This window comes from Dermacentor variabilis, chromosome 2 (assembly GCF_050947875.1).
Source record: "Dermacentor variabilis isolate Ectoservices chromosome 2, ASM5094787v1, whole genome shotgun sequence".
Taxonomy (NCBI): domain Eukaryota; kingdom Metazoa; phylum Arthropoda; class Arachnida; order Ixodida; family Ixodidae; genus Dermacentor; species Dermacentor variabilis.
In genome coordinates this window covers 5,788,661-5,805,880 of record NC_134569.1, presented here as the reverse complement: position 1 = coordinate 5,805,880, position 17,220 = coordinate 5,788,661, and the positions used below count along the sequence as shown (strand labels likewise).

At 46.7% G+C, this 17,220-nt stretch overlaps 1 protein-coding gene across 4 annotated transcripts in view; it reads right to left on the bottom strand.

The window, feature by feature from the left end:
• Positions 1-840: 840 nt before the first annotated feature.
• LOC142571307 (retinol dehydrogenase 13-like) overlaps positions 841-17,220 on the bottom strand; it is a 58,408-nt gene continuing 42,028 nt past the window's right edge. For all 4 annotated transcript variants that reach the window (XM_075679565.1, XM_075679564.1, XM_075679562.1 and 1 more), the window contains exons 6-7: positions 4,617-4,726; positions 841-3,557 (exon numbers count right to left, since the gene is read on the bottom strand). In XM_075679565.1, the coding sequence (XP_075535680.1) occupies positions 3,360-3,557; positions 4,617-4,726 (308 nt within the window). In that variant the 3' untranslated portion in view covers positions 841-3,359. The remainder of the gene's footprint in view (positions 3,558-4,616; positions 4,727-17,220) is intronic.

Here is a 17,220-nt window from a genome sequence, read left to right as displayed (position 1 = left end):
CCTCCTCATTACATGTCCTGCCCATGCCCATTTCTTTTTCTTGATTTCAACTAAGATGTCATTAACTCGCGTTTGTTCCCTCACCCAATCTGCTCTTTTCTTATCCCTTAACGTTACACCTATCATTCTTCTTTCCATAGCTCGTTGTGTCGTCCTCAATTTGAGTCGAACCCTTTTAGTAAGCCTCCAGGTTTCTGCCCCGTAGGTGAGTACTGGTAAGACACAGCTATTATATACTTTTCTCTTGAGGGATAATGGCAACCTGCTGTTCATGATTTGGGAATGCCTGCCAAACGCACCCCAGGCTATTCTTATTCTTCTGATTATTTCCGTCTCAGAAGAATAAGAATGGGCTGGGGTGCGTTTGCTATAGTCACAAAAAAATAAAGATGTGTACATGATAGGGAGCAGCGCGCTGCCAAAAGCACAAGAAACTGCTGACGACGCTTGAGGCAGCTACCCATAAGAATGAAAGTGTGCCCAAAGTGGTCCCCACAGTCTGACACGCGCTGTCATTCACAGTAGGGTGCCTGGATGACAGCGCGCTCCCGCTCCTCGGCCCCGTTCGTGGTAGCGGGAGAGTGCGGAGGAGCAAACGGCGCCAAGCAGTGTCAGTCTTGCCCAGTGTGGTCTCTCATCACAGCAGCGCCTCGCTCGCGTTGATGTCAGTCGAGATCTAGGTGCAGACGGGCACTGAATTCTGCGGCCGGACTAGTGTGTATATTTTTGCGGCAAGGACAAAGAAATGGGCGAAAATCACGAACCTTTCACCAAGGACTGACGGACTACCGGGTTTTCTTGGGCTGCAATGCAAAACAGGCGAAAGACACAGACACACAATTCATGGGCGCTGACAAGCGGGCATTTATTGGGAGCTGTCCGACATGTGCAGACACAGCTTGAAGGACTTGCTTGCCTTCTGCTGCTTCTCGTTGTAATTACAACTTCTCGTTGTAATTTATCACTGCTACCGCATGCGCGTCTTCTTTTATAGATATGAAATACGTGGGTGTGAAAACATCCTATGCGTGTACGCCGCGTGCCGCGGTCAACGGAGGGTTGCTGTTGGGCGCTCTAAGCACCAGCCTGCCCACGGTTATCCAACATGAACGAATCAATTATTCGCTCTTTGAGTAGCCTATACGGCGAGGGCAATGTGCGCGTTTGCACCTCCTCCAAGTGCTTCAACGTCGACAACAGGGCTCACCAGAGATCTTTCAATTCAAACATACATCGCTGTTAATTGTCTTAGAACGAACATTCGTCACATTTACCCAGATCTGTGGTCACCACAGGGCCCTCTAGCCGTCTCAAGGACTTGGAGCTACATTCCGGAGATTATCATGCACCCACAGAGCCCATCCTTCATCAGGACATACGCTAGCAGCAAGGAGTTCACTTCCATCGATGCGTCTCCCACAGCACAAGCTCGCCTAAGCATTACGGAGATTACGAAGAGAACCGCGTGTAGACCTACGTAATGGGCCAGACGGCGCCGCTGCTGTCATTGAATATAAATCGTATGGAACGGCCAATAAGTATCGGCTTTACGCACCAGCTTCGCAGGTGCCCTTTTTATTTCGGACGCGACAGTCACAATAAAGGTTAAGTGTGTCCTATATGACGTCAGCGACGAAAAAGCTTGTTGCGATGCATATGGCTGTAAAATATGTCCTACAATAGCAACCTCGCAAGTGCATCATGCCTTGCGAACCTCGCAGTAGGCAATTTGTCCTTACACCACCGGACTGACGAGCAGTTCCTGTGAGGTGAGACCATCACGTAATGCAAGCAAGGCGTGCCTTTCAGTGGTGACCAGGGGCGGCTTGCACGAATGTTTAATAACGAAAATAATAACGAATTTAAGAACGCGTTCTTGTGTGGACGAGGCGTTGTCTATGCAATATTTAAGAGTGTGTTCTTAAATTCGTTATTATTTTCGTTATTAAACGTTCGTGCAAGCCCCTGGTCGCGTCCTCATTGCTGGCAATGCCTTCACCGACGAAGATGCACGGATCGCCGATGGAGGTTGTCCACCTATCCGGAACCGCCCTTCGGAGAAAATTTCGTTGCTTTGCTAGAACCATGCCACACGCTTCGTTAGGGTACGCGTACGCTAACGGGTACGCGTGCGCGTAAGACAGGTTTGAGAGACCGTGTGCACCGCAAGAACATATGTGAACGGGAGCATTGGCGTAACATTTGTTTCGCCCTTCCCAGCGCGGAGTATAATCATGGTGAAATCGGCGTTTACTTGCTTACAGGGTAGGAGTGCACAGACAACACTGTGTGGCCAGCAATGGCTATACTGCAGCGGTTCGCGTAAGATGTAATGCACGGTCTCGCTTCTCCAGACGCGAGCCGACGGGTGCTCGGCTGTAGGCACCGTATACTATCTAAAAACCGTAGGTGACAAATGTCAGCTCCTTATTGTCCCGAAATATGTGTTTCAGCTTAGTTTTCGAGAAATGGAGTATTTTCTTAAGCCTACCAAATTTTCCCTCATGATTCGGTGTATGTTTTTTTCCACTAAATAAGCACATACTTTAGCATTATAGCAGCGTTATGTTGTTTTCATTTAGGCATGCCGTAATCTCAATGTCGATATTATTCAATTTTACATCTTGGCAACATCTATTCGAGAAATGGCTTAAGCAACCATTCATTATATCCAGACTTGGTAGTATCGTCTTGTTAGATTATCAGTTAATTACTATGTTTTGTCGCGTTCTTCCTACTTTATTCACAGAACAATAAACAGAGGCTGTCTCATGACGTAGGAGTTTCACATAAAGTCTCTGGGCACATTCATACAAAAGAAATGGACGGTGGAAACAGCTAAAGCACGTTGCAAACGTAGTATTTTCGGTTATCGCTTAAAAAACAATTGATTTTTCCAGAGCTTGCTGCTGTCTTGCTGAATAGTTCAAGAGAGGGTACTACACGTAACACATTTGTACAGCCATGTGTACTATCGCTACGGATGTGCCGGTCACCGATTCTGTTCTCTACGAAATCACGCAACGAAATTACAAGAAATATGCTCACTTCAATAAATATACCCCTTCCAGCCCACAGCATTTCTGCAATAAATCCAATTGATTTCTTTGGCTCTTTCTGCCGTTTTAAAGCGAATAACCTACGCTACCCAAGGCCGCTGCGCGTCTGTTGCCGAGGTGCACCGTTTCGTCGTGCCGACTCATCAGTTTCGTTTAGAGCGATTGCAATACAGTGCGTAGGCGTCTGCACGATTTTTCTTTTTTTGTCGAGAGCAGCGAGGCGAGTAGAACGCGTTGGCCAAGTGCCGGTCGGCCTCTGCTTGCAGCGTCACTGGAAAAGGGCCGACGAAACGCGGGGCGTCACCATCTCCCGTCCCGCCAGCCGAGCAGCTCCAGCGACGAGCGGAGCACCTCGTCGGCCAGCCGCTGGTCGGCCAGGTGCGCGCTGCGGTAGCGAGCTGCGGCGGGCGCGCAGTTCTCGAAGTACTCGCCGCTCGTCTGCTCCAGCTCGGGGTCCACGGCGAGCCGCACGGACGTCTGCGCCCCCTCCTGCGGCGTCTGCATGCAGTTTTCAGGCGCTGGTAAGGCAGGCTTTCGAGAACGCGAGCTGGCAAGAGAATCGGCAAGTGAAATGTGTGTCCTCTCCTGCCTCGTCCGCATCAGCTGTCTTGGCGCCTCGTGCGCGCGAGAAACGCCAGCGTCAAGTGCTCATCTACGTTGGTTCTTCTGGAGCCCGCGACCAATCTATCCCCACAGGAAGGAAACAAGGTGGCGCGTCAAGAGAGAGAGAGATTGTGAAGATGAAGAGACGCTATTTTCTGCAACCCCTTAGGGAGCATGACTCAGGAGAACCATGATGCACATACTGGTCAGAGAGAAGTCCAAGCTAGGCGAATTTCTCGTCCCATTCGTGTCCATCGGGTTCGAGACTTTTACGGGTAATTTTACTATATCATCAATCTTTACCAAGGTGCTCAAGGGTTTGCCGCTTTAAGAATTAAGAGTGCGGGGTTAAAGGCATAATTAATTCAGAGTTGCAATGAACCGTGACTCAGCAGAGGGGCGTCGCAGAGCCTACTCAGTGTTTCTAAAGGTGTTCGCGTAATCTTCAGTAACAGGAGGATTCCAGCAGTGGCCAAGGCTGCATTTGGAAAATCGTGCGGGCACTAAGAGGTGGGCTCTCTAGCGGGAGGCTTTCTTGGTGTAAGCCTAATGAGAATTTCGCAGCGATCCGCGAAAGCATTTTGTTTGTATGAAATTACGTTGTTGCTTTTCTTAATGTTGAGAACATTAAGACAAGAATTATTCCTAATTAATTGTTCTAATTGTTTCAGACAGACATGTTAGAAGTTCTTTAGTCTGAACAAATAAATAAATATTCCACCCTGTGTGTCGCGCTACAGCACTCTAAATGCTAGATTGATTGATTGATTGATTCATTCATTCATTCATTCATTCCCTGAATGGCTATTAGAGCTCGCGTAAAGGAGGGCAGAATTGATGCAGCTACCTCAAGCATTCAAGTCTCGCCGAAGCATTCGAGACTCAAGCACTCAGGTGCCGCCGCCGTGTCTCCTGCTCGGGTATTGAAAGGGCGGTGAGGGAACGGACGCTCACCTTGCCCTTGATGCTGAGGATCAGCTCGAAGAGGAACTTGCGGACTCCCGGCCCCTCATCGACGATGTGTGTCTTGACGGCACCAGGATGAAGGGAGTTGACCGTCACACCTGTGCAAGTGGTGAAATGCGTTTACTTCATGCGGCCGCTGTGCTACTTCAGCTTGGATAAAGTGGTCGCGGCCACTGTTGATCCGGCAGAAAAAAAGGCAGCATCAAAGCTGTTGCTAGCGCGACACATCTTAGTTCTTTGTTCGTATTTTTGGACACAAAGCTCTGGCCAGGAGAGAAATTTGTCTTGCCTGCAGAAAATTCTGCGCTAAAGTTGCTCGTCACGTCTCGCTCAAATTTTTTGTGATGACGGTAAGTTTTGCTGAGGGCCTGTCATCCTCTGGGTGCAAGGCACTTGATTCTGCCGTCTCATGAAACATCTTTGTTGCCGCAACCGAGCGTTTGGCTCGCGCAAGACACAGTAGTCACATCTTGTGCCGCTCTTTGTACCACCCGCCCGAAAAGGGACGAGCATCCGAAGATGGATCGAAAAGGAAGCCATCGCAATGCACGGTGACGCGTCGCTAAAATAATGAAAACAATGCGTGCCACTGAAACTCTGAGGACATAAGATAATTCTAGTTTACTGCGACCTGCAATGTCAGCTTACATCCTTGTAAATTTCAGATCGGCAGATCATCTTGGCAGCGCCGATTATGATATTGGGCGAAATATTTAACTACACCTGTCAGGCGTCACCCTATTCGTTATGCCTCACCAACGACTTGGTATGGGCGATTTGGTTCATCTTCAAGGCCATTGAAGCAGCTCAATAGGACAAGGACGAAAAAACACACAACAGGACTAACACTGTCTGCGTGTCTGAAATGAGGGAAGTCAACGTCAACGAAGTTTCTCTATAAATAATCAATGCATTATTCAACGGATTAATTATTAAATAATGAATTAATCATTTCATAAATTATTTTTTTTTACTGCAGGTCACTTTCGGCGCAAGAATGGGTGGAATAGAATGTTCACAAACATTAACAGCAAGTCATTCTATATAGCGAGAAATACTTGTACAGATTAATGAAGTCGGTCAAATAAACACTGAAGTAGCGGAATAGAAAACCAAATTATGGGGTTGTTAGTGCTTGAATTTGCTTACAAGTGCTACATAACAATAAAATAACATGAAACGCAGATAGCATTAAAAATTAAGAGACAGCAAACTGCTTAATGATAGAGCTTAATGTTTAAGCGCTCAACATTTGTTCAAGAGACTGAAGTGTGTCATCTGTATTGAATGTGCTAAAGCAATGAGTTTCAATGAGATATTGCTAGTCATAAAAATGAGTGTTTGAAGAATTTACTACTGCAAAAACGGGAGTTAACCTGTAAGGATGATTGTGTCCTGTACGTCGTGTGGAATATGGCTGCACGTGGGCGATAGTATTATATTTCAAAATACGATTTAGAAAGTTATAAACTGCCAATCACAAAAAAGAAGATATTCGAAACAAAACTTGCTACCGTTGCTTTGTGTTTTCTTTTAGGGGGGGAGGGGAGACTGCCTCCAGAGTGCAGCATTCCTGCAAGTAGACCTGTAGTGAGTTATACGAGAGGAACTGAACGTTTCGGCTCCTCCATGGCGGACAAAGAATGCACGAAAGTACAAGGCCCGGTCTGTGACAGAGTTATTGAAGGTCCAGTACACGTTATTGAAACTCATGAGAGCGAACAAAAAGAAATGTCAGAGTTTCACCAGAAAGGCGAAACATCGATTGCGGTACCAAATTAGTAGACAAGTATGCGAAGCAAAGATAGTCGTTTTATCGGCCATACAAACTTATAACCATTCGCTTACTAACTAAATAACAAACATGGTGTGACGCACGCACCAGCAAACATAAACATATGCCACTAGATGACCGCGGAGACTCGCTGTCAAAACGCTGGAGTGAGGAAGCGCGGTAGGACCAGCGAGCGAATTGATCTTCGGGCTGCCTCTCGCTTCAAAGCGAACTAAGCGGCGAAAACATAGCGCACATCTATCTATCTATCTATCTATCTATCTATCTATCTATCTATCTATCTATCTATCTATCTATCTATCTATCTATCTATCTATCTATCTATCTATCTATCTATCTATCTATCTATCTATCTATCTATCTATCTATCTATCTATCTATCTATCTATCTATCTATCTATCTATCTATCTATCTATCTATCTATCTATCTATCTATCTATCTATCTATCTATCTATCTATCTATCTATCTATCTATCTATCTATCTATCTATCTATCTATCTATCTATCTATCTATCTATCTATCTATCTATCTATCTATCTATCTATCTATCTATCTATCTATCTATCTATCTATCTATCTATCTATCTATCTATCTATCTATCTATCTATCTATCTATCTATCTATCTATCTATCTATCTATCTATCTATCTATCTATCTATCTATCTATCTATCTATCTATCTATCTATCTATCTATCTATCTATCTATCTATCTATCTATCTATACTCGGTAGTCATCGCAGATCGCTTTCAAACTATAGAGCGCGCGCGGCCGCGCCATACGCAGCAGCAGCCAAATTAGAACGCCATCCCTCCCCCAGTGCCTTGCGCACGACGGAAGACGGCGAGCGCGAGACTGAGCCGCCATTATTGGCTCACTCGCCCTACCACGATTTCACACTCACATGCAACATACGGCGCACGGCGATGATGTTGGCGCCCTTGGACTTTATGCGGAGCATCACGGCGATGCCGACGGCAGAAATGCGTCCGAAGTGTCCATATAATTGCTATCGCAATAAGAGAAAGACTGAGTACTAATAGCGTGCGCACTTTCTGGGGGACTCACAAGTGCCCTTGGGCCAAAAGGAACGACAATGCAGTAGTGCGAACAATCACAAGGGCATTTATCGCACCTTTCTTACACTATGAGTGGGTCCGGTAGCGGCATGGCGAACGGCTGTCTGAACTTTGCTTGCTTCATCTTGCAGATCTCTGCTTGCGTAAGCCGCCACTATCAGGAGGACTATGCTTTTTCCGTTTGTCGACTGCCTGGCATTCCGGCACGTCTGAACTTGGATTCCACCTTCAAGGGCGCGTGCGATTTCGTATCACATGAGAACCTGATTATCGACGACGACGCACTTCATCGTTGCTGGTCAAACAGGGGATGGCAGATTACTGCTGGAACGCTCACGTGGTCACAGGACGATATAAAGCCAGACTCGCGGCTTCTGCACTTCAGTGGGTCCGGTAGCGGCATGGCGAACGGCTGTCTGAACTTTGCTTGCTTAATCTTGCAGATCTCTGCTTGCGTAGGCCACCACTATTCGGAGGACTATGCGTTTTCCGTTTGTCGACGGCGTGGCATTCCGGCACGTCTGAACTTGGATTCCACCTTCAACGCCGCGTGTGATTTCGTATCACATGAGAACCTGATTATCGACGACGACGAACTTCATCGGTGCTGGTCAAACAGGGGATGGCAGATTACTGCTGGAACGCTCACGTGGTCACAGGACGATATAAAGCCAGACTCGCGGCTTCTGCTCTTCAGTGGGTCCGGTAGCGGCATGGCGAACGGCTGTCTGAACTTTCCTTGCTTCATCTTGCAGGTAAGTAATAGACACCGTGTACATTGCTTCAGAAGTGACGATCGTTGTTTGCTGCTGCTGCCGGACCCAGACTGTCTTTTGTGTACCTTCTTTTGTTTGTTGCATTCCTTGAGAGTCTTGCTAATTATGTCGGGTGATGTAGAGCCACACCCTGGCCCAGACACAAAAACTGAACGCATGCTCACGGAACTGCTAGAGGGGCAAACACGAATAAGCAAAGACTCAGTCAGTCTGACCGCTAAAATTGATGCATTTGAAGATAGGATCTCGAAGATAGAAGCGAATCCCGGTCACGGCGGCTGCATTTCGATGGGGGCGAAATGCGAAAACACCCGTGTGCTTAGATTTAGGTGCACGTTAAAGAACCCCAGGTGGTCAAAATTTCCGGAGTCCTCCACTACGGCGTGCCTCATAATCAGAAAGTGGTTTTGGCACGTAAAACCCCAAATATGTGAACATAGAAGCGTGGGCGTCGGCCACCGCTAACGTCGACCACCGTGTGCATACTTTAGAAGAAACAGTCGACGACCTTAGGAAAGCCATCAAACTACTGGACAGAAAAAATGACGATTTAGAAAACCGATCACGTCGGAACAACTTAGTAATCTGTGGCCTGCCTGAGCCATGGCTGAATACCCTGAGCAACTACTTGCCGCGGTGCTGAAGCTCTTTCCCACGAAATTGAAAATAGAATGCACCTGTGTTGAGCGCTGTCACAGGCTCGGTGCACAAAAAATGGGAAGACCTATCATACTTAAGTTGCTTGATTTCAGAGTGAAGACTTTGATACTGAGGAATGATTTTAAATTAAAATGGTCAGATACTCATATCAGCGAGCATTTTTCTTTCTGTGTGCGCCAGACTCTCAAAGCTTTGTGGGATAATTCAGTCGAGCTTAGGAAGAAGGCGAACAAGGTTCGACTGAGCTTTGACACCCTGATAGTAGACAGCGTCCGCTACTCGTGGGATGACACTAGAAAGTCGCTTATCAAAACTTCCAGCAACACACCCACTAGCAGCACAGAGTGACTTCGTGGTAGATACAACCTAACCCTTTCGTATATAAATGCACGCAGCCAATTGAACAAGCTAGCTCACTTCAATTGGCTAATTGAATGCCATCAACCATCTCTGATCTGTGTCACTGAGACCTGGCTAAACGACTCCCGTCACGGAAGGCGAGTTCGTGCCTCCTAATTACTCCTTTTTGTGATGTGACAGGTTATGTGGTAGGGTTGGCGGAGTAGCTTTATTTATTCACAAATCCATTGATTTTTTAGTGCAACCGAGTCTTCCTAACACCGAGTCGGTATGGCGCAAATTATATATAGGTGATCTTGTGGTGGCTGCTGGCGCTTTATACCGACCTCCCGATTCTGAAAAAAATAAAAACTGATATGACAGCCAAATCATAGAAGGCCTGTCCGACCACAAGGGAGTTCTGCTGAAGGCTGATGTCACTTGTGAGCGCCACAGACCTGATTTTCGGATTGTTAATGATTTTTCCCATGTTGATGACAATTCCATTGTTGATATTCTAGCATCCTCCTATGACGTTTTTTTTTCAATGTAGCAGCAATTGCAGTGTGGAGGAGTTGTTTGATATGTTTTGCAACATTGTTAAGAAATGCATCTCGCACTTTGTTCCCAAGAAGTGTGTGAAACGCAACCCGAGGCACCCTTGGCATAAAGGGACATTATTCATCTTATCAGGCGCATCAAGAGGCTCTGCAAACGTAAAAACGTGAGTCGGAGCAACCAAAGCTCAAAACTGCACCTGCTTCAGTCCGAATTAAAAACCAATATGCACGAAGCCAGACACTTTTATTTCGACACGACATTATTAAAATTCTTGAAAGAGAACCCATCAAAGTTTTGGAAAACGGTGCTTCCGGCTGCTCACGACACTTCATCATTCATCATAAACGTTCGCCCGTGCTCTGATCCGGTAATTATTTCCGAAACTTTCAACACTTGAGGTTTTTAGCGCACGAAAGGGGACGAAAGACAGTGGCGAAACGAGGACACAGCGTTCAACACTTATTTTCAATCTTCATTTTGTCAGGATGATGGCGTCGATCCCCCTTTTTGCGTCAACAACGCTTTACCAGAGCTGCCTATGCTCGTTATAACTTACACTGGTGTTCTCAACTTGTTACTAACAATTGATACTGCAAAAAGTTCTGGAGCTGATGGAGTGGCAAACAAATTTTTACAACGATACTCTGAATGGAACGCCCGGTACTTGACAGTTATATTTAACAAATCTCTTGAGATGTCGATAGTTCCTCGTGTTTGGAAACAAGCTAACATTATTCCCGTCTTCAAATCTGGCTGCAAACAGCTAATAACTAACTACAGGCCTATATCGCTGCTGCCCACGTGTTGCAAACTTCTCGAGCACATCATCCATAAGTACATCATTCAATATTTATCGGCAAATAACTTTCTGTCCCCACAGCAGCATGGTTTTCGAGCAGGATTTTCTAGAACAACGCAATTATTAGAATTCACGCATGACATAGCCACATCACTAAATAACCACGGTCAGCTTGATGCCATCTTTATCGTCTACTCAAAAGCATTTGACGCGGTAAGCCATAAAAAATTGCTTCTAAATTTTGCTCCACTCTTTCCTGGTAATAAACTAATTGACTGGATATCCGATTACCTGCACCTCCGATTCCAATCCGTCACTTTTAATTACAAAACCTCTTCTATAGCTCAGGTCAGGTCAGCGTTGCCGCAGGGCTCAATTCTCGGGCCACTCTTATTCATCATAAATGTTAACGACATTATTGAAGTAGCCAGAAACACACAAGTGAAAATACGTCTTTACGCAGACGATTGCGTGGTCTATTCTAACATCCGTACACTTCGTGATCAAGAAAAGCTTAATAACGTATTTTCATCCTTTTCAGACTGGCGTAACACATGGCAGATGAGCATTACCTTAAGCAAAACTGTGGCAATGTCTTTTACTAATAAGAAACAGCCTCTAAAATTTACGTACAACACACAAGGTATTATCGAAGTTAACGAGTTCAAATACCTTGGACTTACTATCACAACTAACCTTAGTTGGCATAATCACATCAATATAGTCTGCTCTAAAGCGATGCGAGAACTAGGGTGCCTGAAATAAACTTTAAAACACGGCAATAAAGAGTGCAAGCTTACGGCCTATAAATCACTAATTAGACCTGTTTTAGAGTATGCTTCTGTAGTGTGGTCGCCTTATCGCATAAAGGATATTTCCAAATTAGAATTCATTAGGAAAAAGCTGTTAGATTTATCTATGGCCGTTACGAACGCATGTTCTCACCGTCATCCCACGCACACGCCTTATCACTGGACCCATTGTCGTTTCGTCGCACGTGTGACCGTCTAATCCTGCTGCAGAAAATCGTACACGGTTCGACTAACATTTTAACGCCTATCTCGCTAACCACACCTACTGCGCGAGTAACCCGACGTACTCACCCATTAAACACACCTCCTTCGTTCCAAAAAATAGATTGCTATAAGTTTTCTTTTTTTCCACACACTGTTGAATTATGGAATAACTTAGATGGTACTCTGCGTTAATTGCCGACTAATCAATTTCAGAAAGAACTGCCTAAAGGTGTTGGTTGACATTTTGTGTTCATAAGTTATGTAACCCACCTCTGCTATGTCTGTAAATGAGATAGCAGTATTTGTAAATAAATAAATATTGCCTGCTAGTCGAGTCACTATCCACAGAACATACCAGGTGCGCGAAAAATCGAGCATGTCCAGCTCACCGCGACCGGATAGCGCGCGAATGTGTTCACCCTCACGCTGGACACCAACGCCTAGTCGTTCACCCGTATACGGTCAAGCGAACGGTGGCGCGTACGAATGATCGTGTTCGTCTATTTCGGTGTCCTGCGGCTAAGCCTTTCGCAGGACGGTCCTGCGATGCGGGTCGGCGCACGCGCGAAGGGTCCACACCGCTCGCTGACCCCAAGCCAAAGTGGAGGAGCGTGTTCTCTTTCGTGCCCGAGTAAACCTGCAGTTAGGTGGTGTTAGCAGCACAAAACTCGCGCCTTCTCTCATGCTAATCTGCAACCACACTGCCCGCCGCCGGCGCTCGGCTATTCGGAGAAGCCGGGTCACAGGAGACAGTAGAGCTATGCGGGGAGAACTGCATCAGGAGGCGCATGAGAATCGAGCGTCCCCACAACATAAAGTAATAAAAAGAAAAGAATCTTGACATCGTTCGCATCGAACGCAGCTGCCTCGCCTTGTTTATGCGACACACGTTGAGAGGGCTCTTCAGTGAGCCCTGGTTAGGTATCCGCCGTCACACCACCCTCGTCACTGCGAGTGACAACTGAGTGTAACACTCGATAAGATAAGAGTGTCGAGTGGAACAGCGCGTTACTAAATACGGGACCAATATTCCAAGATTGCATAAATGGCCCCCACGATATTGCCGCCATAGGTCAGATCAAAAACCCTCGGTAGCCTGACGTTTGAGGAGAACGATGGACAGGTTCATTTTGCAACCTGATGGGAGACGCCGCTCCCATCGCCACGGCAATGGAAGTAGAGTCGGCAGAATGCCGACGCGACGTGACTGCTTCGGCAGGAACCGGCCCGAAGAAAAGAAATTGCCCTCTTAGTCAAGCTGACAGCGAGGACACTGTGTTGTACTCCTGCTCAGGCGATGACGCGTCAGATGACGAAGGCTTCGAAAGAGTGGTACACCGGAAGACCAAGAGAAGAAGCATCAGCGGATGGTCTCCGTCAAGTAACTCTACCGTCGTGCCACAGCGAAGGCCGACGGCGCACGCAATTCTTTTTGTGCCGGACACACCTGCCGAGAACCTCAACCGCCTTAATCGACAAGCGATTTCAGTTTCTCTGGAGGCTCTTGTCCCAGGAGAAATCAAAGTTATCAGAATCAATACTCGAAATAACATCCTGGCTATTGATGTCCACAACCGAAGCGAAATCAATGCTTTGATGGAAGTAAAGCTCCTGGGCAACATCAATGTCCACTACCTCCTTCCGCAGGACAACGAAACCACTGCTGGTGTTGTTTATGATATTTACACATCAATTAGCGACAGCGACCTGCCAATTTTAATCAAACCTGCGACAGATGGTGTTGCTTTACTACAAGCTCGGCGCCTTGGCAAGTCGACCTGTGTAAGGCTCGTGTCGGAAGGTGACTGCCTACCATCACATGTAAAGGTCGGCCACTTTCGGCATGTGGTACGACCTTTCGTACCCAAACCACTTCAGTGCAGAAGGTGTCAAAGAATTGGGCATGCATGCTGTCTGCCGAAATACAACGCTATGCCCACGATGTTCCGAACAGCACGACACTGACACTTGCCTTGCAACAGAACTCAAGTGCCCAAATTGTCAAGGCTCGGACGCTGCATCCTCAAAAGACTGTCCACGCCTAAAGAAAGAGCAGAAAATCTTGAGAAAAATGGCCAGAGACGGATCGTCACACAGAGATGCTTCTGGAGCGACAAGGCGACATCGCTTCCGGAAACGAAAGTCTACGAGATCATCTTCCAGTTCAAGGGAAATGTCTCATCCGGCAACGTCGCCTCCTATTCCATCTGTCTCCAGTAAGAGCACGAATGTCAACGAAAGAAGTGGCCATGCTATTCATGCTTGATCAAGTGAGGTGTCGCCAGCACTGCCGAAGACATGCCACGCGCCAGAGCCACAGCAAATGACTCGCCACTTAAAGTCAAGTGTCACTACAGTTGACCAAATACGAGACAGGGACTCACAAGTGATTGCTATGCTCAAATCACTCACGAATGTCATGCGTCTACTACTTACAAATATGGACACTCTGGCAGCTCGTAGCGCACTGCAAGTGTTGAACGTGCTGACTCCAGTACTTGAAAGCATAGCATAGCACCATGGCCCCGCCCCTCGCTGCCCTTCCACGAGGAAGTCAAGAAAACATCTCTACTGCAGTGGAATGCCCGTGGTCTCAAATCGCGAATTTCAGCTTTTAGACATTTCGCCTTCGATAACCGTTTTCCCATCCTCGTAAGCTGCGAACCGAACGTGCAGAATGTTATACACGTTATTGACTATGCGGCATTCATCTCATCTAGCTGTGGTGATGTGAGCAAGGTAATTGTATATATTAGATGTGATCTGAATTACGTGTTGCACCCGGTCCCGCCTCACGATGACAACCAGTACGTTTGCTTAATTGTGAAAACGAATAAGCTTAGGTTCACACTCGTCGCTGTTTACATTGCTTCTTCAAGTGGCTTCGACTCTAAACGACTGCACGACGTGCTATCAGCGACACCCTGCCCTACGATTCTCATAGGAGATTTTAATGCTCACCATCCGCTTTGAGGGAGCTTGAAGATGGACTCCTGGGGAAGGAAACTAGCATGCTTTGCCACACAGCACGACCTTTACTGCCTCAACGATGGTAGTCCGACATACTTATGCGGGCTTACGTACAGCAGCTGCCTAGACTTGACTCTGGTTTCTCGGCGTCTTGAAAGAAACGTGCAATGGTTTCCAGACGTCGAATCACATGGAAGCGACCATATTCCATCGTACCTGGAGATCAAGGGACTATCTAAATGCTCCTCCATGACCCTCCGGCGAATCGACTGGTCGGCGTTTCGGTCGCACATGGGGGGAGTATGTCAGCAAGGGAACCATTCAAGTCTGGAACTCGAAATTCAAAAAGCCATGCAAGAGGCTACGCGTAGTTTTTAGCCTTTCCCGAAATATCAAAAATTTGAAGCAGAACTGCAGCGACTAAGAATAATTCGCCGGTGGGCTGAAAGGAGATACAGGAGAACTAAATACATCCATGGCCTCTGAGAGGCAAGGCCGTTGCAAAAGAAGATTCAGCGGCGCATCGATGCACTACAATATCAAAGTCTTTCTGTGAGCCGTTGGATCCACGTCAGCGATTATCCCAGATATGGAGAACCGTGCGTGGACTTCGCGTATCACCGCAACAGCGTGTTCCTTTCAAATCCCTCGCTTTGTACCAAGGTCGCAGCGAAGTTGACATTGCGGAAGAATTTTGCTCAAGACTTGCCAGCTTGCAGCTCCGACGCGCACTTACACCATTTGCCACTCCTGTGCCACGAGATTCCCGCGTGGCTGTAATGTTTTCGGTGGAGGACCTTGAAGCGGTACTGGTGACTTGCAGGTGCTCTTCGTCACCTGGGCCGGACGGCGTTACCTATGCGGCGCTCGCCAATCTTGGGCAGAAAGCACGACTCATGCTGCTAAATCATTACAACGAGTCTTGGCGCAACGATTTGGTTCCACGTGAATGGAAATGCAACCGCTTGGTTCCATTTCTCAAACCTGGTAAATCACCGTTAAACTTGTCATCGTACTGCCCCATCGCTCTGGCCAGATGCATAGGGAAAATAATGGAAACAATAATTTTGACGCGCCTGGAATGGTACCTGGAAAATTACTACGTGTGCCCAGATGCTATGGCTGGCTTCCAGCGTGGGCGCTCATCCATAGATAATGTCATGGATTTGGTTACGTTTGGTCAGCATGAAAAACGTCTGAAACGACTCACTGGGGCATTATTCCTAGACATAAAAGGCGCCTATGATAATATAGCAGATTATGTCATTATATATGCTCTGATTGAAGCCGGAATTGGTGGCCGCACTTTTCAGTGGCTGTGCAGTTATTTAACCGACAGGCATTTCTTCGTGATGACCGAGGATGGTGCCACGACTCAACACCAAACGTTCCACGGAGTACCGCAAGGCGGAGTGTTGGAACCCGACGCTATTCAACCTAGTGCTCGTTGGCCTAGTCAGATGCTTGCCCAATACAGTTCAAGTATCGATATATGCCGACGCTGCCTTGTTACATTCACTCGGAAGGCAATGAAGCGTTACACTGTAAATGTCAATGGGCAAGCAGTTGCATATGCGCGGAAACACCGCTTTTTAGGGGTAATTATTGACCGCGACCTATCATCGAGCCCGCACGTTTCATACCTAAAGAAGAGGTTAATGACAATAACACATTTCCTCAAATTTATCGGCGGGAAGTAATGGGGCACATCGGTGCGGCCAATCCTGCAGCTTTATAACGCCTCGTTCCTCGGTTATGCAAGATACAGCCTTTCTGTGCTTGGTAACACCTGCAAAACAAACCTACGTGTACTGCAGGGACAACAAGCTCAAGCCCTAAGGACGTGTCTCGGACTTCCGAGGTGTGAGTCTACAGCGGCAACGATTGTCATAGCTCGAGATCACCCAATATCAACGTACTTGGCAACCGACGCTTTTAGGGCGCGTATTCATTTCATCTATTTCAGCCCTAAAGGTCCGGAGGCATTACATAAGGCGGGGGCAAACAAAGTGTGAGGAACTCATCACGCAAAGAAGAGAAAAGAGGAAGAAAAGATAGACGATGAGTAGAAAAAGAAACAACGCTCAGGAGGGAACCGAGCAAGCGGTACTATCATTAAAATCACTGTAAAAAACTATGAAATACAAAAAATGCATACTGCATAAATACTACTAAATACATACTATGCATGAGAACGAATCACTATCGATTAATTACTTAAAAGGAGTGAAGTAGCAAATGCATTTTTAAGAAACCATTCTAGGTGCGGAGGAATGTTAGTTCCTCAAGGAAAGTCTTGTGGTCTGCGGAAGAGAGAATACAGTCGGGAAGAGTGTTCCACAGCGCTATTGCATTTGGAAAAAAAGAATCCATCATCGAAGGCGCGATTGAATGTGCGCGATTGGACAGCTGCAGTTGAGGCGGGCAGAGATTCTAGGCGGGAGTTGTAGTCGAGGGTGTCTGGCTAATGGGTGATAGTAGAAAGAGCGAAGCATGCAGAGACGCGAGATGATACGACGTGATTAGAGGCTGGGAAGATCAAATGTGCGTTTTATTTCAGTTATTTTATTTCAGTTTTACTTGAGTAGTTTG